Genomic DNA, 23171 nt, shown 5'->3' on the forward strand with positions numbered 1-23171 from the left:
GGCTTGATTTCTTTCGTGTACTAGTTGAATGAGGTGTACTATATCAGGGTTGCAACAACCATGTTAAAATACCTGTGGTTTCCAAGGAGAGGGATGGGAAACACTGATCTAGGCCTACATATGTTACCTTGCCTGAGATGTCATTGCAAAAGCCAAAACACTCATAACAGTACACTCGTTCCAACATCAGTAACTTCAAATGGGGAGGAAAAAACACATAGTATAAAAAAACACAAATTGGTTTTAATAGGCACGCAACAAATACACAAATCAAACACTGATATTTAACACATGCATGACTTTCATTGCATAATTTAAGGCATGGAAATTTGAAAACCATTTTCTTGGAATGAATACTACATTTATGGACCGGTGGCGATTTTAGAGTAGACACCAGTTCTTCATTCATATTACAGGTCTGAAATGCTTTACAGAGATTGCAACTTCAATGAATGCCTTTCAATATAAGAGACAAAAACATAGCCTGCCTATAGAACGTTACTCAGAAACAATGGTTGTAACAATGTGATGAATCTCAAATAAATATAAATCAGATCAACAGAGCAGGTTTAGATTGAGTGATATGTTAAAGGTTTGAGGAGTTATAAACCTACAGTAATTAAATAATTGTAATTCATTAAAAAAAACAATTGACATAGATCATTATTCCAATTAATAATGCAAAAAACGAATAAGTAGGCAGGATAAGGCAATTAAATACATTCCCTTTTTGCTTGTAACAAGTCATATTTTCAGATAACTAAATTGTGCTTATTGGTCATTAAACTGGGTTATTTCGATACATTTCTTAATTAATATCCTGAGAATATCTGACCTGAGAGCCTAGTTTGCACACTGATGCAAATTTCTGTAGCAGAACAAATGCAAAATGTTTCTTCCTCCTAAGGATAACTGCTAAACTATATATACAAAATGATTGCCCCTTATATATACCAAAAGTTTGAATGTTAAAAAAATAAGTACAAGCTGCTCTATGGAATGTTGATGAGTTATGAACAAAAATAGAGAAGTAAATAACAATGAACGAAGTGCACCGTGGTTTAACACAAAAACAAGGTTTCACTTACATTTTTCAAACACCTTTTAACTGGTTATGCCTTGTACCTTTTTGTCCATTCTCTCATTGTAATGTCTCTAAAATAAAAAAATTCTGATATGAGCATGAAACTTGACGTTTTCTTAAAATCGTCCATTGACAACAGATATGCACGTATCTGAAGTTAGAAATTGGTTTTTATTGAGGCACATGCATTCAACCAAGGCTGAGGTACTATCTATTGAATTAAATTCAGGTTCTTCCCTTTGGCTGGATAATGTACTGCGCTGCAAAATTAATAGGCTAGTATGGGGAACCTAAATACAAATTAAGGAATAAGTACCAAATTACACAAAAGTGGTAATAGAAAAACACACAAAATGATACAGTGTATGGTATGAAAGCGATTTCCAATTAGCAATGCTACACAGTTGATTCAGGAGTACCAACAGTGGAAGATAATACAATTGTACCACATGAGTGAAAAAATAATACTTGAAGTCTCAAGTGCACGAAACAAAACAACGCAATAAGTTAAAACCCCCAAAAACATCCATGCATGGCAGCATTAAGTGGTTTCCATTTAAAGAAAAAGACTAGAACCGCAATGAAGTAGAGTCCAAAGCAATGAACAGAAGTAATCTGTCCACGTCATTGTCCAGTGTGAATGACCAAGAGTCCACTTAAGAGGTTTGAGTGTGGCATGCCAAAGTGCCTCAGATGTTCTGCTGGAGTCGCTTCTTGGCCTCGATGGCGTCCAGGATGGGCTGGCGCTTGGCCAGGTAGCACTGGCGGATGTCCTTGATCTCCTGCTCCATCTGGGGGTCAAGGGAGGCCAGCCGTAACCTCAGCTCCTCCACACTCCATGTTCGCATCTAAAAAGTATACAATGTTCACGTAAAGTCAGCAATTATACTAAGCTTGAACTTGAGCTGAAAGACGTGTAAGAATCCCAGCTTCAAACCATACAGACACCACCATATTAATTATAAAACACCTGGTCTAAACCTTGCACATTAAACCATGGTGTCCTTAGAAGTACTTTGTGCTTTCAGGGTTTCAGATTGCATAAAGTTGAAGTTTACCCTAAGAACTCTTTACCAATGAATGTTAAGATCCTTACAAAATCTCAAAATACAGGCTCTCGATAACGATTGATAAGATGCATGAGCATTAATGCTTGCACACATCATGCCTGGTTAGGGCAGCAGGTAGATTAGCGGTTAAGAGCGTTGGACCAGTAACCGAAAGGTTGCTGGTTTGAATCCCCGAGCTGACTAGGTGAAAAATCTGTCAATGTACCCTTGAGCAAAGCACTTATCCCCAATTGCTCCTCTAAGTCACTCTGGATAAGAGCGTCTGTTAAAGGAATGGTTTTTTAATTATTATTATTTCTTTATTTTATTTTATATTATGCTTAGGGTCGTTGTCCTGTTGGAAGGTGAACCTTCGTCCCAGTCTGAGGTCCTGAGCACTCTGGAGCAGGTTTTCATCAAGGATCTCTCTGTACTTTGCTCCGTTCATCTTTCCCTCGATCCTGACTAGTCTCCCAGTCTCTGCCGCTGACAAACATCCCCACAGCATGATGCTGCCACCACCATGCTTCACCGTAGGGAGGGTACCAGGTTTCCTCCAGACGTGACGCTTGGCATGCAGGCCAAAGATTTCAATCTTGGTTTCATCAAACCAGAGAATCTTGTTTCTCATGGTCAGAGTCCTTTAGGTGCCTTTTGGCAAACTCCAAGCGGGCTGTCATGTGCCTTTTACTGAGGAGTGGCTTCCGTCTGGCCACTCTACCGCAAAGGCCTGATTGGTGGAGTGCTGCAGAGTTGGGTGTCCTTCTGGATGGTTCTCCCATCTCCACAGAGGAACTCTGGAGCCCTTTCAGATTGACCATTGGGTTCTTGGTCACCTCCCTGACAAATGCCCTTCTCCCCCGATTGCTCAGTTTGGCCCGGTCAGCCAGCTCTAGGAAGAGTCTTGGTGGTTCCAAAACTCTTCTATTTAAGAATGATGGAGGCCACTGTGTTCTTTGGTACCCTTCCCCAGAACTGTGCCTAGACACAATCCTGTCTCGGACCTCTACGGACATTTCCTTCAACCTCATGGCTTGGTTCTTGCTCTGACATGCACTGTCAACTGTAGGACCTAATATAGACAGGTGTGTGCCATTCCAAATCATGTCCAATCAATTGAATTTATCACAGGTGGACTCCAATCAAGTTGTAGAAACATCTCAAGGATGATCAATGGAAACAGGATGCACCTGAGCTTAATTTCGAGTCTCATAGCAAAGGGTCTGAATAGTTACGTAAATAAGTTAATTCTGTTTCATATTTGTAATACATTTGCAAACATTTCTAAAAACTTGTTTTTGCTTTGTCATCATGGGGTATTGTGTGTAGATTGATGAGGGGAAAATAATTACTTAATCCATTTTTGAATAAGTTTGTAACATGACAAAATGTGGAAAAAGGGAAGCGGTCTGAATACTTTCCAAATGCACTCTATATAATTTATTTCTCACCTCTTAATATTGAGCTCATGGCATCACTTTACAACCGGAGTAGGCTGTTGTATGGCTTTGATGCGCCTGCGAAGCGTAGTAGAGCGTGCCATTTGCAGTGAATAGGCACACATGAAGTAGCCTAGGCCTAGTGCTGGAAAGTTTTTGTAGGATATTAGCCTACATTTACAGATATATTGATCAATTAACCTACATGGGTATTAGGGATGTAACGATTCACCGATAGGTGGCTAGAATCTTTCATAAACTTCCATTGAATGATCCGGACCGACTGAAACTATGGTTAGTTGCGCTGATTATAGATGACATCACTCTGACCAAGGACCTCAGAAAGTTAGTAGTTTGTCAGATTTATTTGTATGAGAGGATGGAATTGACAAGCCAAGATGAGACGTTTCCTGAGGGATACAGCGGTCCCATCAGTTGGTATTCTACGTACACCAGAACAAAGTGGAATGGGGTAAGTGTTTTGATGATATAACATTATCTGATTGATTGAATTGTAGCTAGCTGTTCTCATGATAAAATGCGACAGGCCTGTCCATTTTCTCGTGGATAAGCGGTCATCCTTTAGCCTACATCTTTGTGAATGCCCTCCTCTCAAAGCCAAAGAATAGCCGAGTATAACAAAACAACTGAGAATGCTCAAAATTATGTGCTGTCCTTTTTCATTATTCAAATTGCCATTATTTTTGTCTTTATTAAACTTGATTTAAGTTTCTAACTAATTATACCATTTTCACATGCTTGAGAAACAAATATATCGACTTTACTTTATAGAGTTAGCTATGTAATAGATGACAGCATGCCACAAAAACAGAACAGCTATTATGGCCTTCTTCAAGTGTGCTCTCCTTTGTTTATTTCAAATGAATACCAACATTTCCTGTTCCCTTTTCCTTTATTTCTCACTCAGGTTGAGATAGGGGACAGTCCACAAGAAACGGACTCCATATCTGCTGGAGTAACATCACGTTCAGGACCAGAATAGAGGACACGCCTCAACCATTGCTGGTAAGTACTCAAAATATGTTCTGGTTTAAGGTGTCAACATGCTTCAGATCGGCTGGCGCCTAGCCGAACTCGGCTAGCCGAACTGAACGAGTGTGCTCTCATACTCCCTTAAAAGACCTTCGTTTTAAAAAATAGAAAAAAGCAATAGTAGTGTTAGTCCTCACAATAGTCCGAATTAATCTAAGCTAACTCAAGAAATATGTCATTAATTTTGATGTTGCGCAATTTTACATCTAAGATGTTTGGTGCAATATTTTTCAATGAAAAAATGTGTATGAAAACGTGTCTCCTCTTGTTGAATGACAACAAATACTTTATTGAAGAATCCCTACTGTTGACTAATCATCAACGAAGGGGCGTAGACTTCGGCTCCAAACTTCTTCTATATACATTTTGCCTCCAGAAAAAATTTGTACCCGAACAAAACGTCACAAAATGTCATCATAATATATGCACAAACTCTACCGCTCCACTAGCTCGTCTACTGGCTCCGCTAATTCAGCCTCCCCCGTGCTTGCTCAGCATCCAACTGCACAAGTTCCTCTTCAGTAAATTCTGGCTAGAATAAATATGGCTCTGATTAAAAAGCTATTATTCTTCTACCTCAAAGTCCGACATGATTTTTATCAAATGTTATGTTGATTTGCCAGCAAGCAAGCAAGCTAGCTACTTTAGCTACTAGAGTACGCAACAGCTGGCTGCCTCCTGGGTGTTGTTTACAAAACCACACCAAGTCTTGCGGGAAGAGCGTGCAGGCAGAACCCAAAGTAGTCCGCAAATGAGGAAGTTGATAGAATCTAATTTCTTATGATTATCAGTCAAATTAACTAATGTATAAAATATAAATTACTATGTATAGCTTCGTAAGATTATAAATGACCAACCACCCAGCTTTGAAGTAGTTAGGTCTATTTCCCTGCTTTTGAGAGGAGCTGGCTAGTAGATACCCATAGACTTCCAACAATTGCTCTAAGCTAATGATATGCTACATTAAACCTCCTTCAAACTGCACGCAGAGACATGAAACTTATTCTGTGTAAGTAGGAAATTACCCGAAATCACAAAATACTGAAGTATTCCTTTAAGATAGAAGTGCATCGGTCCACGGACCCCAAACCGTTTCAAATGTAGGGTTCACCTTTTTTCCCCCCATATTACATTCATTCTACCTTCCGAAAATACCTCATCTTTTGTGACAACTGATGCGTCCTCTCATTCAGTATCGAACTGCATGTAACTGTGTCGACAGTCAAATTAATTAGTGGGTGATGTAGGGTGATACATTCAACTTAATTGAATTAATTTGATATATGTTTTTGCGCGATAATCGAAATGCCTGTATTGCAAGAATCAAGATTTTTTAAAATTATATATATATACACACACACACACACACACACACACACACACACACACACACACACACACACACACACAGTACCAGTCAAAAGTTCGGACACACCTACTCATTTCTACATTGTAAAATAATAGTGAAGACATCAAAACTATGAAATAACACATATTAAATCATGTAGTAACCAAATAAGTGTTAAACAAATCAAAATATATTTTATATTTGAGATTCTTCAAAGTAGCCACCCTTTGCCTTGATGGCAGCTTTGCACACTCTTGGCATTCTCTCAACCAGCTTCACCTGGAATGCTTTTCCAACAGTCTTGAAGGAGTTCTCACATATGCTGAGCACTTGTTGGCTGCTTTCCCTTCACTCTGCAATCCAACTCATCCCTAACCATCTCAATTGGGTTGAGGTTGGGGGATTGTGGAGGCCAGGTCATCTGATGCCAAAGGACAGATTTCCAACGGTCTAATGTCCATTGATCGTGTTTCTTGGCCCAAGCAAGTCTCTTCTTCTTATTTGTGTCCTTTAGTAGTGGTTTCTTTGCAGCAATTCTTAAATAGAAGAAGTTTGGAACCACCAAGACACTTCCTAGAGCTGGCCGCCCGGCCAAACTGAGCAATCGGGGGAGAAGGGCCTTGGTCAGGGAGGTGACCAAGAACCCGATGGTCAGTCTGACAGAGCTCTAGAGTTCCTCTGTGGAGATGGGAGAATCTTCCAGAAGGATTCTCTGGTCTGATGAAACCAAGATTGAACTCTTTGGCCTGAATGCCAAGCATCACTTCTTGAGGAAACCTGGCACCATCCCTACTGTGAAGCATGGTGGTGGCAGCATCATGCTGTGGGAATGTATTTCAGCAGCAGGGACTGGGAGACTAGTCAGGATCGAGGTAAAGATGAATGGAGCAAAGTACAGGGAGATCCTTGATACAAACCTGCTTCAGAGCACTCTGGACCTCAGACTGGGACGAAGGTTCCCCTTCCAATAGGACAACGACCCTAAGCACACAGCCAAGACTACGCAGGAGTGGTTTCAGGACAAATGTCTGAATGTCCTTGAGTGGCCCAGCCAGAGCCTGGACTTGAATCCTATCGAACATCTCTGAAGAGACCTGAAAATATCTGTGTAGCAATGCTCCCCATCCAACCTGACAGAGCTTGAGAGGATCTGCAGAGAAGAATAGGAGAAACTCCCCAAATACAGGTGTGGCAAGCTTGTAGCGTCATACCCAAGAAGACTCTAGGCTGTAATCACTGCCAAAGGTGCTTCAACAAAGTACTGAGTAAAGGGTCTAAATAAATGTGATAGTTCTGTTTTTAATTTTTAATAATACATTTCTAAAATCCTGTTTTTGCTTCGTCATTATGGGGAATTGTGTGTAGACTGATGAGGGGATTATTTTTTTTTTTTAATCAATTCAAGGGGTCTGAATAATTTCCGAAGTCACTGTAAAATATGTATTTTTTTAAAATGAGAGTTTATGTCCGCTTGTTCTCATGTTGTCTTTTTGGTCTCGTCTCCTTCGCGCCTTCTGTGCTGTGTGCACCCTCCCATTTACACCAGAGATCTGTATATAATGACGAGATGCTTGTGTCTCGCCCTAACAATGGGAGTTGTTGTCCCGAAGGCAGGAAGGCAGGCGACAAGCTTAGGTCCACAATAAGCCCTTTGAAAATGACATTGCTAATAACTACTTTATTGAAGAGAAGGGTACTTACTATGCCTGTGATATGTGGTTGTCCCACCTAGCTATTTTAAGATGAATGCACTAACTGTAAGTCGCTCTGAATAAGAGCATCTGCTAAATGACAACTCGTTCTCATTCTGAGAAATAAGGTAGGCTACTTGATTTCAACATCTGAACAAAGTGGACAGGCTAGCATGCTGTTCAAACAGTTAGATAGAAGGGTGTGTTCATAACAATTCAACCTTTCTGCCTTGTTAGCTAGCAAATAGATCCAAGTTGGCAAAACTTTAAATATAAAGATCAGCTGGCTACTCACTAGCACGTGTAACAAAAAGGGCATTTTCATAGACAGACTTGAAAGCCAGATGTGATTATTGCAAAAAAGCAGGTTAAACTACTTTGATACAATAATTAAATTATTAGTGAGTTTTATGGTTGTGGAAGGCTTATATTTATAGATTATTGCTGACTGTTTGAAATGCAGTGCATTTGACCTTTAATTGTACAACAAAGCTTATTTAGAGAACTTCTTTTTTTATCGAGATATAGTTTGTGAATCGTCTATAAGTTTGAAAAAAGAAATAGAGATATGATTTATTTATTTGTTGTAGCACTGAGCTAGCACATCAGATTCAACTAGTCAATGGCTTGATTTTTTTCGGGAACTAGTTGAATGAGGTATAGCAGGCCTGCAACAAATATGTTAAAAGGCCGGTGGTCTCAAAAGAGAGGGTTGATTTAGGCCTACACGTTACCTTGCCTGAATTTTTATTGCAAAAGCCCTCTTGAATCACATGGTCCCTTAAAAGTAATCTAATCTACATACTCTGTCTCCCTCATGCAATGTTGAACACACCAAAGTCCACTGTGATGTCTTACAGCCGTCTTAACCGCCAGACATTAACGTATTGAAGCCACGCAAACAAAATCAAAGCAATACAGGCAAAACTATTTTGTATGACAGGTCTATATTTAGATCCAGCGCCAATTAGGCTAGCTTCATGTAGTCTATAGTGCAGGCCCCAGTCATCATGACACTTCAAACAACGACCAAGCTGAACTGATCTAACCAACATGCAGCATATCGCATCCTCATCTCCAAGTCTACTTTGCAGCTACTGACCCAATTCTGTTGGGTTTTGAGACAAATGTGATGTTTGAAGATATTGCCGCTGCTTGTGCTGCCAGTGTAAGTGACTTCTGGAGTCACTCGACGGTCGACTGTCAGTCTATTTTAACGTAACAAAAACGAGAACAACAAATACGACTAGCGTGACACGGCAAGAGAGCAAAACTGCTGGCTCAAGAATGCCACAACAGGTCTCATCTTTACCCCTCATCTGTGTGGCCAGCGCTCTTAAAGTAAACAGAATGTGTAGGCCAGGGATGAAGTGGTAAAAAATAAGACTTACCCTGCACTACATCCTTGGTGTAGGCTTAATCAATCTGTTGATGCTCAACATTGTACTTTATATGTTGGGTTTAAGTCATGGGATTCACTAAGTGAACTCATAGGGCAGTTTCCCAGACAGATTAGTTTACTACTAGCCTAGTACTGGACTAAAAAGCAAAGGAAATTCTCAGTTAAGCATGTTTTTCAGTCCAGGAATAGCGTTGGCTTAATCTGTGTCTGAGAAACCGGCCCATAGGGTTAATTCTAATTCATTGGGGTGAAATCTAATTCTTGCTCATCAGGTGATTTAGTTAATTGGAAGAAATGTCAATAATACTTAGTTGTCCGTTAAGCACGTCATAACTTGCATGATTCCATCACGTTGTAGTTAATTTTGAGGTACTGAGCCGTGTAGGTTAAAACAACGAAGGTTCTATAGGAAGTAGAAGAACGGCTTACTAGAGGCATCGGCATCATGTCACTTTACAGTGGCTTGCGAAAGTATTCACCCCCCTCGGCATTTTTCCTATTTTGTTGCCTTACAACCTGGAATTTAAATTGATTTTTGGGGGGGGTTTGTATCATTTGATTTACACAACTTGCCTACCACTTTGAAGATGCAAAATATGTTTTATTGTGAAACAAAAAATAAATAAGACAAAAAACCCGAAAACTTGAGCGTGCACAACTATTTTTTTCATTTCACTTCACCAATTTGGACTATTTTGTGTATGTCCATTACATGAAATCCAAATCCATTTAAATTACAGGTTGTAATGCAACAAAATAGGAGAAACGCCAAGGGGGATGAATACTTTTGCAAGGCACTGTACTTACCACCTCTAGATCCCCCTCCGCAGGCAGTTTGCGGTTGTCAGGGTTGTGTCCTGCGTCTCCTCCGCTGTCGTTGTGACAGTTGGCCTCCTTCTCTTTCTGCTCAAAGTACTCCAGGAAGGACGGCTTGGCGGGCTGCATGGTCTCATCTCTCCCTAGACATGCACCGAAACAACAGGGGTGTTAGTGCCTCCAACATTCAAGAAGACCGTTCACTTTCATATTTCATACAGTTTCATAAGGGAGCATTCTATGGATATAAAGGGCCGTATTCATGCAACCAAACATAATATTTGCATTCAAATGGTTTGAATCCCCATGGACCTGTATTGATGAAAGGGAAGATATTGGTGATCAGAGACATTTTGAAGAGAGAAATGTATTGAGTAAGATGGGGTTACTCACTCCTATAGGAATCATTATAGTGACCATCAAAACCCCCAGGACTAATCACGCTAACCAGCTTACAGAAGAAAAATACCTTTAATTAAATGCTATGCCTAGTGTTAAGAAATGGTCTCTGCCTATATGGCCATATGCTACCTGTACCCCACTCCTACTGGCACAGACCCTTGGCGTATCATTAATTCAACCATTTCAATACGGTCTCCCTGGTCTCTTACAATTGCAGATTTGGTCCATTAGTACAGGAAGAAGAGACAAGTTCCCAACGTAGCGAAACGTTTTGCAACAGAAAACTAAAACAAAGCATTTATTGGACAGGTTTAGAAAGTCCCTTCCCGTTTTGGGCCATTTTCTCACTGCGTTTTCTTCCTTTTCTTGCCTACTGAACACAACCCAGCACATTACATCCAGTTTGAAGAAACTACCATTGGTCAGAAAAGATTCCATACCCTACCAAACTGTGTCCCTGTGGATAGTTTGACAGGGTTGTACTGTATGCTACATTACAATGACATCCACCCCAACATCTTTGCTATACTCTCCATGCAGCATTCCTCTCAAACCTCAGTAAAAGCTTTACATACTCGTGTTCAGGAGGCACAAAACAGAATAACATTTGGTTAACAAAATGGGGAGGAACTAGTCTACCTGGACTGATGCCGCTTACTCTGGTGTTCCTTACAGTAACATGAAATATGTGCCTTTCCCAACTGACACTTAAACACATTGTACCTTTACTGAAATAACATGAAGGACACTAGATTACACCAGACTGTGAACCACTGCATAAATTTGACCCAAAATCAAACAAGGAAAACTCCTGCCATGAATAAAAAAAAGTCAGATGAGTCCACAAAGCACACTAGCCCAACCAAGTTGAGAGACCACCCCAGAGTTGACTTAATGCAGAAGTAGATACCAAGGAACCACTAAAGCCCAGCAGTGGGACATCTTCACTGGGCAAAATATCAATTATTTAACCCATCATGAGATAACAGGGAGAACTCATCCCTGGGATTTGATTCCTGGCCACATAGCATCAGGAGGGTCTTCTGCTGAGCATTGTGGGGGAGAGCAGATGAGTGGTGAGAATGACACAGACTGTTCAGATTCCAGCATCTAAGCAAACTCTACTATTGTTCTCCATGCACAGAAATCCTCTCCTACATGCGCGCACATATCACTACTTGAGAAGAAACATACTGAAGTGTCATTTTGGATTCATGTATTCATCAGTAATTATTGCCAAATATATTAAAATGTGTCACTGAAGAATTTCAGTACAATCACCACTTAAAAAAGTATTGGAAACTTAAAAAGTTCTGAGATGAAGCAATTCAAAAGTAATTTATTCAACTGACCAAAATGTTTGATCGTAATTAAGGAGTGGGAGAAAGTAGTTATTCAAACAATTCTTCATATTTGACTAGTGATTTCGAATCAATTTGGAGTGAGGATCATTTCAATTTGTTAGCGGCTTAATTTCTAGCTCGTGCGTCCATCGCAGGACCCTGATGGTGTAAAGAAATAGCCTTCTCATTCCTACAGCCCCAGTACGGAAAATCAATATGCCTAACTTATTCTGGGCAGCAGACTCCAAGACCAAAGACTTACTCTGGGTAAGCGATTCGGATTGGAGAGGGAATTCCATTTAGGAGGGTAAAGGTTATTTCTACACGTTCATTTGTTAACGTCGTATTAACAGCTCTGAGCAGGAATCTATACTAACTGGATCCTTTTCCATTAGGGAAGAGAAGGAGAATGTGCCCAGGATTGGTGGATTGATCGCTTTAATTGATCAGACACAGAGGTATCTTAGCTGAAACCAGAGATACCAGGCTGGTACTCTAAAGGCCATCAGTACAGGGCATTAGAGCCCGATCGATATGTTTTTTGGGGGTCCGATTTTTTTTTGGGGGGGGGAACTTACCGATATACTGTTTTACAGCGGGGAAATGAAAAAGTGTAATTTTTCCACACTGAATTATTTTGCCACCCAAAAGAGCAATTGTCCAATAACTGTGCTTCAAATGTTGATTTCATATACTTGGCCTTCAGAAATGTTTACCAATTAATAAAAAATGAAAAGCTGAAATGTCTTGAGTCAATAAGTATTCAACCCCTTTGTTACGGCATGCTTAAATAAGTTCAGGACTAAGCATTTGCTTAACAAGTCACATAATAAGTTACACGGACTCACTCTGTGTGCAATAGTGTTTAACATGATTTTTGAATGACTACCTCATCTCTGTACTTTCCAATGACTCGGAAAGAAAGGCATACATTGAATATCCCTTTGAGTATGGTGAAGTTATTTATTATACTTTGGATGATGTATCAATACCTAGTCACTACAAAGATACAGGTGTCCTTCCTAACTCAGTTGTCAGAGAGGAAGGAAACAGCTCAGGGATTTCATCATGAGGCCAATGGTGACTTCAAAACAGTTACAGAGTGTAATGGCTGTGATAGGAAAAAACTGAGGATGGATCAACAACATTGTAGTTACTCCACAATACTAACCTAAATGACAGAGTGAAAAGAATGAAGCATGTACAGAACAAAAATATTCCAAAAAATGCATCCTGTTTGCAATAAGGCACTCAAGTAAAACTGCCAAAGATGTGACAAAGAAATTATGTCCTGAATACAATTTGCTATGTTTAGGGCATATTCAACACAACTCTTCAAATTTTCAAGCATGGTGGTTGCTGCATCATGTTATGTCTTTTTTTAGGATTAAAATAAACAGAATAGTGCTAAGTACAGGCAAAATCATAGAAAAAAAAGTATAACTTGGTTCATTCTGCTTTCCAATAGACACTGGGAGACAAATTCACCTTTCAGCAGGACAATAACCTAAAAAAAGGCCAAATATAAAGTGGAGTTTCTTACCAAGATGACATTGAATGTTCTTGAGTGGTCTAGTTACAGTTGACTTAAAGCGGCTTGAAAATCTTGACAAATGGCTGTCTAGCAATGATCAACAATCAACTTGACAGAGCTTAAATATATATTTTTTAATAAATATGCACATTTTGTACAATCCAGGTGTGCAAAGCTATTAGAGACTTACCCAGAAAGACTCACAGCTGTAATCGCTGCCAAAGGTGATTCTAACGTGGTGTGAATAGTTATGTATTGAGATATTTCTGTACTTCCATTTTCAAAAAATGTGCACAAATGTATAAAACATGTTTTCACTTTGTCATTATGGGATTATTTTGTAGATGGATGAGAAGAAAAAAAATTCAATACATTTTAAATTCAGACTAACAACAAAATGTGGAATAAGTCAAGGGGTATGAATACTTTCTGAAGGCACTGTATTGTGACAACAATTACATAATGAGAAGGCCGCAAGTGTTTAGATAAGCATGAGATTGCCTTTTTTCATCCTATTTATCGAATATCGTTATCTGTGGAGTTATCGGCCGATACCGACATAGCTGTTAAAAGGCCAATATTGGTGAACCGATTTAACGGTCGGGCTCTACAGGGCATGTAGGCATAGGCCATAAATGCATTTATAGTACTCTGTACTCCTGCTTACAAACAGAAACTCAAAACAGGAAGCACCTGTGACCCGCTCCATTGAGAAATGGTCACCAGAATCAGAGGTTATGCTACAGGACTGCTTTGCTAGCACTGATTGGAATATGTTTAGAGACTCCGCCGATAACATTGACGAGCTAACCACCTCTGCCACCGGCTTCATTAGAAAATGTATCGGCGACATTATCCCCACGGTGAGGGTTAGCTGCTTCTCCAAATAAAAGCCCTGGATTAACACCATGGTTGGCGCTAAAGGACAGGGCTACCACACACAGAGCTATCATAGACAACTGAGGCTACGGCCGAACACAGGAATAAGTACAAGACGTCCCGCTATGACCTCTGCAGAGCATCAAACGAGCAATAGGACAATATAGGAATAAGGTGGAATCATATTACACAGGCTCTGCCGCCCGCCGGATGTGGCAGGGGCTACAGTCCATTACGGATTACAAAGGAAGACCCAACAGTGATCTACCCAACGATGCCTCTCTACCAGACGAACTCAATGCATTTTATGCAGGCTTTGACAACATTGTGCCGGGTGTGAGGGCCGTCACCGACCCAGAGGATTGGGTGATCTCGCTCTCCGAGGCCGACGTGAGAAAGGTCTGTAATCAGATCAGCACCCGCTAGGCCACTGGGCCCGATGGAATTCCAGGGCACGTTCTCAGAGCATGCGCAGAACAGTAATTTTCAACCTCTCCAGTCTGTAATCCCCACATGTTTTAAGATGACCACCATCATTCCTGTCCCCAAGAACTCTAAGGCTTCATGCCACAATGACTACCACCCTGTAGCACTCACTTCTGTAATCATGAAGGGCTTTGAGAGGCTGGTTATGGCACACATTAACTCCACCATCCCAGCCACCCTAGACCCACTCCAATTTGCATACCGCCCCAACAGATCCATAGAAGATGCAATCTAAATTGCTCTCCACACTGCCCTCACCCACCTAGATAAGAGGAATACCTATGTGAGAATGCTGTTCATTGACTACAGCATGACTCCACCATCAAGTTCGCTGACGACATGACAGTGGTAGGCCTGATCACTGGTGACGATGAGTCAGCCTACAGGGAGGAGGTCAGTGACCTGGCAGTGTGGCGCTCACCCACCTAGATAAGAGGAATACCTATGTGAGAATGCTGTTCATTGACTACAGCTCAACGTTCAACACCATTGTCCCCTCCAAGTTTGTCACCAAGCTTAGGACACTGAGTCTGAACACCTCCCTCTGCAACTGGATCAGGTCGACAGCTTCAAGTTCCTCAGTGTACAAATCACTTAAGACTTAAAATGGTCCAAACACACGCATACAATCATGAAGAAGGCGCGACAGCGCCTCTTCCCCCCTCAGGAGGTTGAAAAAGTTTGGCATGGGTCCTCAAATCCTCAAAAAGTTATACATCTGTACCATTGAGAGCATCATCACTGGCTGCATGACTGCCTGGTATGGCAATAGCACCGTCATCGATCTCATGGCGCTACAGAGGGTGGTGCGGACAGCCCAGTACATCACTGAGGCCGAGCTCCCTGCCATCCAGGACATCTATATCAGGCGTTGTGGTAGGAAGGTCCTGAAAATTGTTAAAGACTCCAACCACCTAAGCCATAGACTATTCTCTCTGATTCCGCACGGCAAGTGGTACCGGTGCATCAAGTCTGGCACCAACAGGCTCTTGAAAATCTCCAAGCAATAATACTGATAAATAGCTAACAAAATAGTTAATCTTTGTTGACCTTTTATTTTCTCTATGCACACTCACAGGGCCCTACACACTCACTCCATCATCTGCTCACTCACACAAAATATGCAAATGCATTTATACAGATTCTACACACACCCGCTCACATACGAGTGTCCGACTCAGGAGGCGGGCACACCATCCACCGCTTCCGAGTATATTACTGGCTAATGTTCAGTCTCTGGACAATAAAGTAGACAAGCTCAGGGTGAGGATCTCCTTCCAGAGAGACATCAGGGACTGTAACATACTCTGGTTCACGGAATCATGGCTCTCTCGGGATATACTGTCCCCATCCATACAACCAGCTGGGTTCTCAGTTCATCGCGCAGACAGGAATAAAGAACTCTCCGGGAAGAAGAAAGGCAGGTGTGTATGCTTCATGATTAACTACTCAAGGTGTGATTGTGATAACATACAGAAACTCAAATCCTTTTGTTCACCCAACCTAGAATACCTCACAATCAAATGCCGACTGTTTTACCTCCCAAGAGAATTCTCTTTGGTTATAGTCACAGCCGTGTATATTCCCCCTCAAGCAGATACCACAATGGTTCTCAAGGAACTACACTGGACTATGAAAAATGGAAACCACATATCCTGAGGCCGCATTTATTGTAGATGAGGATTTTAACAAAGCAAATTTGTGGAAAACGCTACCGAAGTTCTATCAAACACACTGACTGTAGTACTCGCTTAGGAAAAACACTAGATCACTGCTACTCGCCTTCTCGAGATGCCTACAAGGCCCTTCCCCGCCCTCCCTTCGGCAAATCAGAACACGACTCCATTTTGCTCCAGAGTTACCTGCCTCAGAAATTGCAGCCCAAGTAAATGCTTCACAGAGATCAAGTAACAGACACATCTCAACATCAACTGTTCAGATGAGACTGTGTGAATCAGGCCTTCATGGTCGAATTGCTGAAAAGAAACCACTACTAAAGGACACCAATAAGAAGAAGAGACTTGTTTGGGCCAAGAAACATGAGCAATGGACATTAGTCCGGTGGAAATGTGTCCTTTGGTCTGGAGTCCAAATTGGAGATTTTTGGTTCCAACCGACATGCGTTTGTGAGACGCGGTGTGGGTGAACGGATGATCTTCACATGTGTAGTTCCCACCGTAAAGCATGGAGGAGGTGGTGTTATGGTGTGGGGGTGCTTTGCTGGTGACAATAGAATTCAAGGCACACTTAACCAGCATGGCTACCACAGCATTCTGCTGCGATACGCCATCCCATCTGGTTTGGGCTTAGTGGGACTATCATTTGTTTTTCAACAGGACAATGACCCAACACACCTCCAGGCTGTGTAAGGGCTATTTTACCAAGAAGGAGAGTAATGGAGTGCTGCATCAGATGACCTGGCCTCCACAATCCCCCGACCTCAACCAAATTGAGATGGTTTGGGATGAGTCGGGCTGCAGAGTGAAGGAAAAGCAGCCAACAAGTGCTACGCATATGTGGAAACTCCTTCAAGACTGTTGAACAATCATTCCAGGTAAAGCTGGTTGAGAGAATGCCAAATGTGTGCAAAGCTGTTATCAAGGCAAAGGGTGGCTATTTGAAGAATCTCAAATATAAAATATATTTTGATTTGGTTAACACTTTTTTGGTTAGTACATGATTCCATGTGTGTTATTTCATAGTTTTGATGTCTTCACTATTATTCTACAATGTAGAAAATAGTCAAAATAAAATAAAAACCCTTGAATGAGTAAGTGTCCTAAAACTTTTGACCGGTAGTGTATTTCACATATCATATTATAACCCATGAGATGTTTTCATTGGGAACTCTACTCCATTCCCATTCATTCACCCCCAATTTCCACCCCTGCTTGGCATTCTTCAGATGACAACTAATGGCAAAATGTCAGATTACATAAACCTTCTAGTAAACAAGGGCTGGGTGATATGGCCTAAAAATCATATCTCGATTTCTTCACAGTTACGCGCGATTTACATCTACATGTTTAATTTTCTCTCTCTAAATAAACTTTGTTGTACAGTTAAAGGTCAATACACTGCATTTTGAACAGTCCGCAATAATTTTATTAATTCAGTGCTTACAAAATTATGCATAGGCTAAATAAGCCTTCCACAACCATAACACCCACTAAAAATGACATTTGATGAAAATAGTTTAACCTGCCATTTTGCAATAATCACTGATCTGACTTAAGTCTATGAAAAATGACCCCTTGGTTACAAATGTAACCAGAACCATGCACATCCACTAATAATAACTTATTGTAGCAGGTGAATGCATTATAGAAAATTAACACAGGTCTTATAAACAATCTCTCAAGCACAAGCCCACGTGCTAGGTAGTAGCCAGATAGGCCTAATCTTTATATTTCAAGTCTAGCCAATGTTTATCTATTAGCTAGCAAGGTAGAACAGTTCAACTGTTATGAACATACCCCCCTGTCTGTCTCTACCTGTTTTAAGAGCATGTAGCCTTATTTCTCAGAATGAGAATGAGTTGCCAATTCCTTATAAATGAGTATTTTTATGTTCATTGCACATTTATAAAAACACAGACTAGACAGCTAGCACATAAAAATGCTGCTAGCGGTACGTGGTAACGCAATGCCATGTGCAACGGTGCATCTGCTCGGAGGTCAATTGTATGCGCTTTCGTTAGAAAGGTTAAATTCACCTATATTACAGTAAAATTATGTCTCACTGTGTTTCGGTGTCCACATGACCAAACTTAAAATACAAATAGCGAGTTGGAACTGCTTGCTGTCAGAGAGGAAGAAGCAATCTCTCAGCTTGGTGTGTGAGTGGGAAAGTGCTGCACAGCAGTCAGAAGGAGCGAGGGAGACGAGACCAAAAAGTGGACATAAATGCTCATAAAAATTAAAGTAATTTAAAAATGAGATTCAATGCTTGTCGGCAGTATTTTTTTATTTGAATTAACTCAATATATCACCCAGCCCTATAGTAAACACTCTTTATTCTCTGGACCATCCCTAAAATGACTAAAATGTCAATGGTATTAGCCTGAGCAGCCACCAGCACTATGCGGCAAGGGAAACAATCTCCCCTTCACCCCAGTGAAATATCCATGCCATCTAGTGGGCCTCGGAGAGAAATCAGCTAAAATTGGCAGTCCTATACACCATGGGCAGCCACTGGAACGTCACATTGTCCCACTGGTTCAATGTGTGGCTCCAAGTCCAATGAAGTAACCACAATCTCACTGTACGCAGGACAGTGGTTTTAAACGGAAGCATGCTAGCTAAAAAAAATTTGGACAGATTGCATCTGGACTTGCGTACAGCACTTTTAATTATAGAAACTTAACTTTGTTTCATTTTATTTGTTAATTTATTTAACCTTTTTTTTTTTTTTTTTTTTTTACTTAAACTTATTTAACCAGGTAACTTCACTGAGAACACATTGTCATTTACAACAAGTTGCAGGGGAGATGAGAGGGGTTGAATGAGCCAATTTGAAGCTGGGGTTGATGAATGCACCACACACACCGTGATAGATTCATGAGCCCTTGTGACATCGTTTTGTGTAATGCTTTGACAACTCATTCTCTTTTCACACCAAAAGTCTCCAGTGATCACGTAATGGCTCGACATGACATTCACAGTGTATTGCAATGTAACTCCAACAGGGAATTATAAATCTACTATGACAGTGTGGCTTCTGTCTCTTACGTTTCATGGTGCCGGCGTCCTCGTCATCGTCCGAGTTGATCACCATGGTGCCCAGCTGAGACTCCATGGTGCCCATGTCGCTCTGCTTGATCATGGTCCTCACCGTGCCCGCTAACGAACCGGCCTCCCGGACGGTGCCCATGTCGCTCGTGCCTGCCCTCACCATCGTACCCTGGTCTACCTCGTCCTCATCCTGATTGGGCAAAACATCTCTGGTCAAGACTGTGCAACTGCGCCACACGGTCACGCACACAAAGTTACATGGAAATAGATTTTGACACCGTGATTTTGAAAAATCCAGTGATGTATCATCCAGTTGGTAGGCTTTTTTTGTATAGAGGCAGTCTGATGTTTCAAGTGTGTAATATCAGGGCAGAGAAATAGCAGTATGCCAACGAAGCACAAGATACAATTTTCTGCCGGTCATTTTAAATGATTAGCTATGTTTCCATTAACTTGTCTAGTGATTTCTGGCTGACATTTAGATAGTTTGCATATAAAATAGATGTGACAATTGCATGCTATGATGCATTTCCATTTAACTTGTGACGATAAAAACAGCTGGACGTAATGACGTCACACCTAATAAAAAGGCTTTTTCGCTAAAAACCTAGTGTCGAAAGTGTTTCCATTATCCATTTAGGCAAATTGTGCATTAATAAATTGGCGACAGCCTATATGCCCTCCCACCGATCTGTTTCAGGAAGCCTGCAAAAGCCAATATGGATAGAATGCAAGAATGTAATAATATTTTTCATAATTCTCACGTGCCAACTTATTGCCACAGTCCAGGAGATCTGAAATAATTGGAAGGTAAAACTTGCATCCAGCCAAACAGAAAAGCAAAGTGAAGCAATTCAGGACAATCACTGTCCTGCAAAGAAACAATGTTTTATAGTTGCAAAAATAGACTTAATTTTCGGCAATCACCATTTATTCGTTTCCATTTGTCGCAATAACAAAAGAAAAAAATCTACAAAAGAAAAATCCACCCATGTCGAACAGATAAAAATGTTGCCGATCTTTAGAACATTTCTCCTATACATGTTTTTATCGGTCAAAACAATAACGTGTAATTTTGGGAACCAGGACCTCACTCAACTTCTGACCAGTTACTACAAGTTAGTTAATCTAGCTAGCTAATGTTGGACGCAAAAACCATTAGGCAAGGTAGCTGCTAGTTACCGTTAGCTTGTCTAGCTAAATTAGCTAGCAAGCTAGCTAACTGGGATTATGGTGGTCTGTAGCTAACTGTGTCTAATAGATTTGTCGTATTTCAGACTTAGCTAATAACGCTGGTCTTACAAGCTAGGTAGATTTTAAATGAATTGTGTACTAGTGAGTTTACCTGAAATTAAGTGAGTGCTGCAGACCCTGGTATGATTTTTGGGCTCCCAAGCCTCCCTTTGGACTGCAGTGACCCAAGCTCGTCGTCTTTCCTCGTTTTTTGGAAATCTGAACATTTGAATCTTTGAATATGGCATTTTTGCCTGACCTCACACCACAACAGAACAGAAACTACCAAAGTTGGTCTGATTCATTTTACTTGTTTGGTTGGAAGCCTAGCAGGCTAGTATAAGGACAACACGTTTTCGGAGAGGAAGTCGTCAGGGGTCCTACAATTATTTAGAATGCAAGCTCGCATGCCATTATAACGGTCTATAGCTGCCGTTTCCATTACACGTCGCAATGTTTTTTGGTTGCGACATTGCTTTTGTCAAATAAACCTGAGTCAGTGGAAACCTGCCTAATGATATTTAATTGCATTTGTTACTGAATAATATAAATTATACATGCCTTATGAGCTTAATCCCAAATATAAATACAAGTATTACTCCATTGTTTATGTTTTTGGTGTCATTTGTAAACAATGTAAAGCTCCAAAATGTGTTTAAAAATATGATGTATGTCGATCTCTTGGATTGTCAGTCCTGCATCTATTGCCCCGTCTATAAATAGGTCTACAGTGTTTGAGAGTGGTTACATTTCCCCAGCCCCATCAGTCAGCGTACAGAATAAAGTGGTAGGGTCAAGCTGTCCATTGTGACGTAGCCAAGCTTGTTGATAAAAAAAACAATTCCATGAGGCTAATAAATAGCTGATAAATGGGCCGGCGGACTGTCGCGGCCCTGCAGCTCCCAACTATGAATTAGGCCTAAGCTTTAGTGGGGTGTGTGCGTGTGGGTCTGTGTGTGTGTGTGTGTGTACCGAGTTGTCTTCGTCCTCTTGGTCCTGTTCTCTCTGCTCGGCCTCCACATTCTTCAGTTTGATTTCCATGGCATCTGTGATCAGAGCTCTGAGGATGCTGCTGGGCTTAGCAGTCTTAATGAACGTATTCTGCCGGAGGACAAACACACAACGTACAAACACACACAAAAACACAATTGAGCCGACATCCACAGCATTTACTGCAAATGTTTATTTGAAATTGCCTTAAAAATAAAGGCGTTTATAAATCTTTTTAACCAGAGTTTAAAGCAGTGCAATGCAACCGCAAGTTTCAGTTTTACTCGGAAATGGCCTCGGATAATGTGCTATCCCATCGAAAATATTAATGGTTAGTTTGCTCATGCAACGTGTTTCTTTGCAAGAGGAAAATGTAATCCAGAGAGAAATGATGGAAGGACAAATAGGAAATGAACAGACCGAAAGAGACAAAAAGAGGAAGAGAGGGGAGAGAAACAGAAGTACTAGGCTGAATAAGGTCCCATCTGGCACCCTATTCCCTACACAGTGCACTACTTTTGGCTGTCAAAAGTAGTGCACTATTTAGGGAGAAGGGAGGCATTTGAGATGCAGACAGTGTCGGTGAGATGGGGTCTTCTACCTGTAAAAGCTGTGTGGCAGTGGCTCGGTTCTCTGGGTTCTTCACCAGGCACTGGGTGAGAAAGTCTTGGAACGGCTCTGACCACAAGTCTGGGTTTCGGAACGTCGGTGGAGGATTGGTAGGAATCATAAATATGGCCTATGACAAAGCAATGTAACAGACAGAACAGAAACAATTTAATAACACAAAATCACAATTCAAGTTCTCTCTGTTTTTGCCACTATACTCAGATTGATTTTAGAGAGGTTCAACCCTGAGACAGAGTGTTTGACAAGTTCCATCAATAACAAAACCAGATCTGTACACATTAACAATAGACTCACCCTCATAGGGTGGATGTCTGCGTAGGGAGGCTTTCCCTCTGCCATCTCTATGGCTGTGATGCCCAGGGACCAGATGTCTGCCACACAGTTATACCCAATCTCCTGGATCACCTCGGGGGCCATCCAGAAAGGAGTGCCAATCACTGTGTTCCGCTTGGCCATTGTATCCTGAGAAACAGACAAGTAGTAGACATGACATACGGATGATATTGGTACATGATATATAGAGAACATTAGAAAAATATACACCTTATGGCATCCTGGTTAGTCCTGGATTGCTTGAATATGATTTTATTTCTATCTCACAAACAATTAAGCTATATTAACTACAATGCAGGATGTTAAAAAGGGACTACAGTATGGCCCAGATGGCCAAAACTCCTATTTTAAAAGGTAAATAAAAAAAGTTGGTTGAAGAGTAGCATATTTTGGTTGGGCCCAGTCCAGATCAAAAAGGCATCAACTGATGAGACTACTCGACAAGACTCGCCAGTTTTCAGCCCGTTCAAGCAAGATGACGAATAAATGTAAAACTATTTCCATTGGTTGAGCGGATGCCTCTTGTTTCTGAACCTCTCCCCAAGATTTGACATAGTGAATCTTGGGAGACACCAACAGTCAATGTTGCAGGTGTAATTTTATAGTTCAGATCAATCAAACCAAAGAGTTAAATCAACATCCTAGATCAGAGGAGTCAAACATAATTCCTGGAGAGCTGTGTGTCTGCTGGTTTTTGTTATTTTCTTTTAATTAATGTCCAATTAA

The 23171-nt window shown here is 40.9% G+C and overlaps 1 protein-coding gene across 1 annotated transcript in view; it reads right to left on the bottom strand.

The window, feature by feature from the left end:
* Window positions 1-221: 221 nt before the first annotated feature.
* LOC311133821 (serine/threonine-protein kinase 4-like) overlaps window positions 222-23171 on the bottom strand; it is a 37087-nt gene continuing 14137 nt past the window's right edge. Inside the window, exons 6-11 of the mRNA XM_084167414.1 lie at window positions 22407-22574; window positions 22084-22221; window positions 21465-21593; window positions 19257-19449; window positions 9874-10025; window positions 222-1932 (exon numbers count right to left, since the gene is read on the bottom strand). Of these exons, the coding sequence (XP_084023540.1) occupies window positions 1774-1932; window positions 9874-10025; window positions 19257-19449; window positions 21465-21593; window positions 22084-22221; window positions 22407-22574 (939 nt within the window). The 3' untranslated portion in view covers window positions 222-1773. The remainder of the gene's footprint in view (window positions 1933-9873; window positions 10026-19256; window positions 19450-21464; window positions 21594-22083; window positions 22222-22406; window positions 22575-23171) is intronic.

The sequence above is a fragment of the Coregonus lavaretus genome (assembly GCF_964263955.1).
Source record: "Coregonus lavaretus genome assembly, chromosome: 8".
NCBI lineage: Eukaryota > Metazoa > Chordata > Actinopteri > Salmoniformes > Salmonidae > Coregonus > Coregonus lavaretus.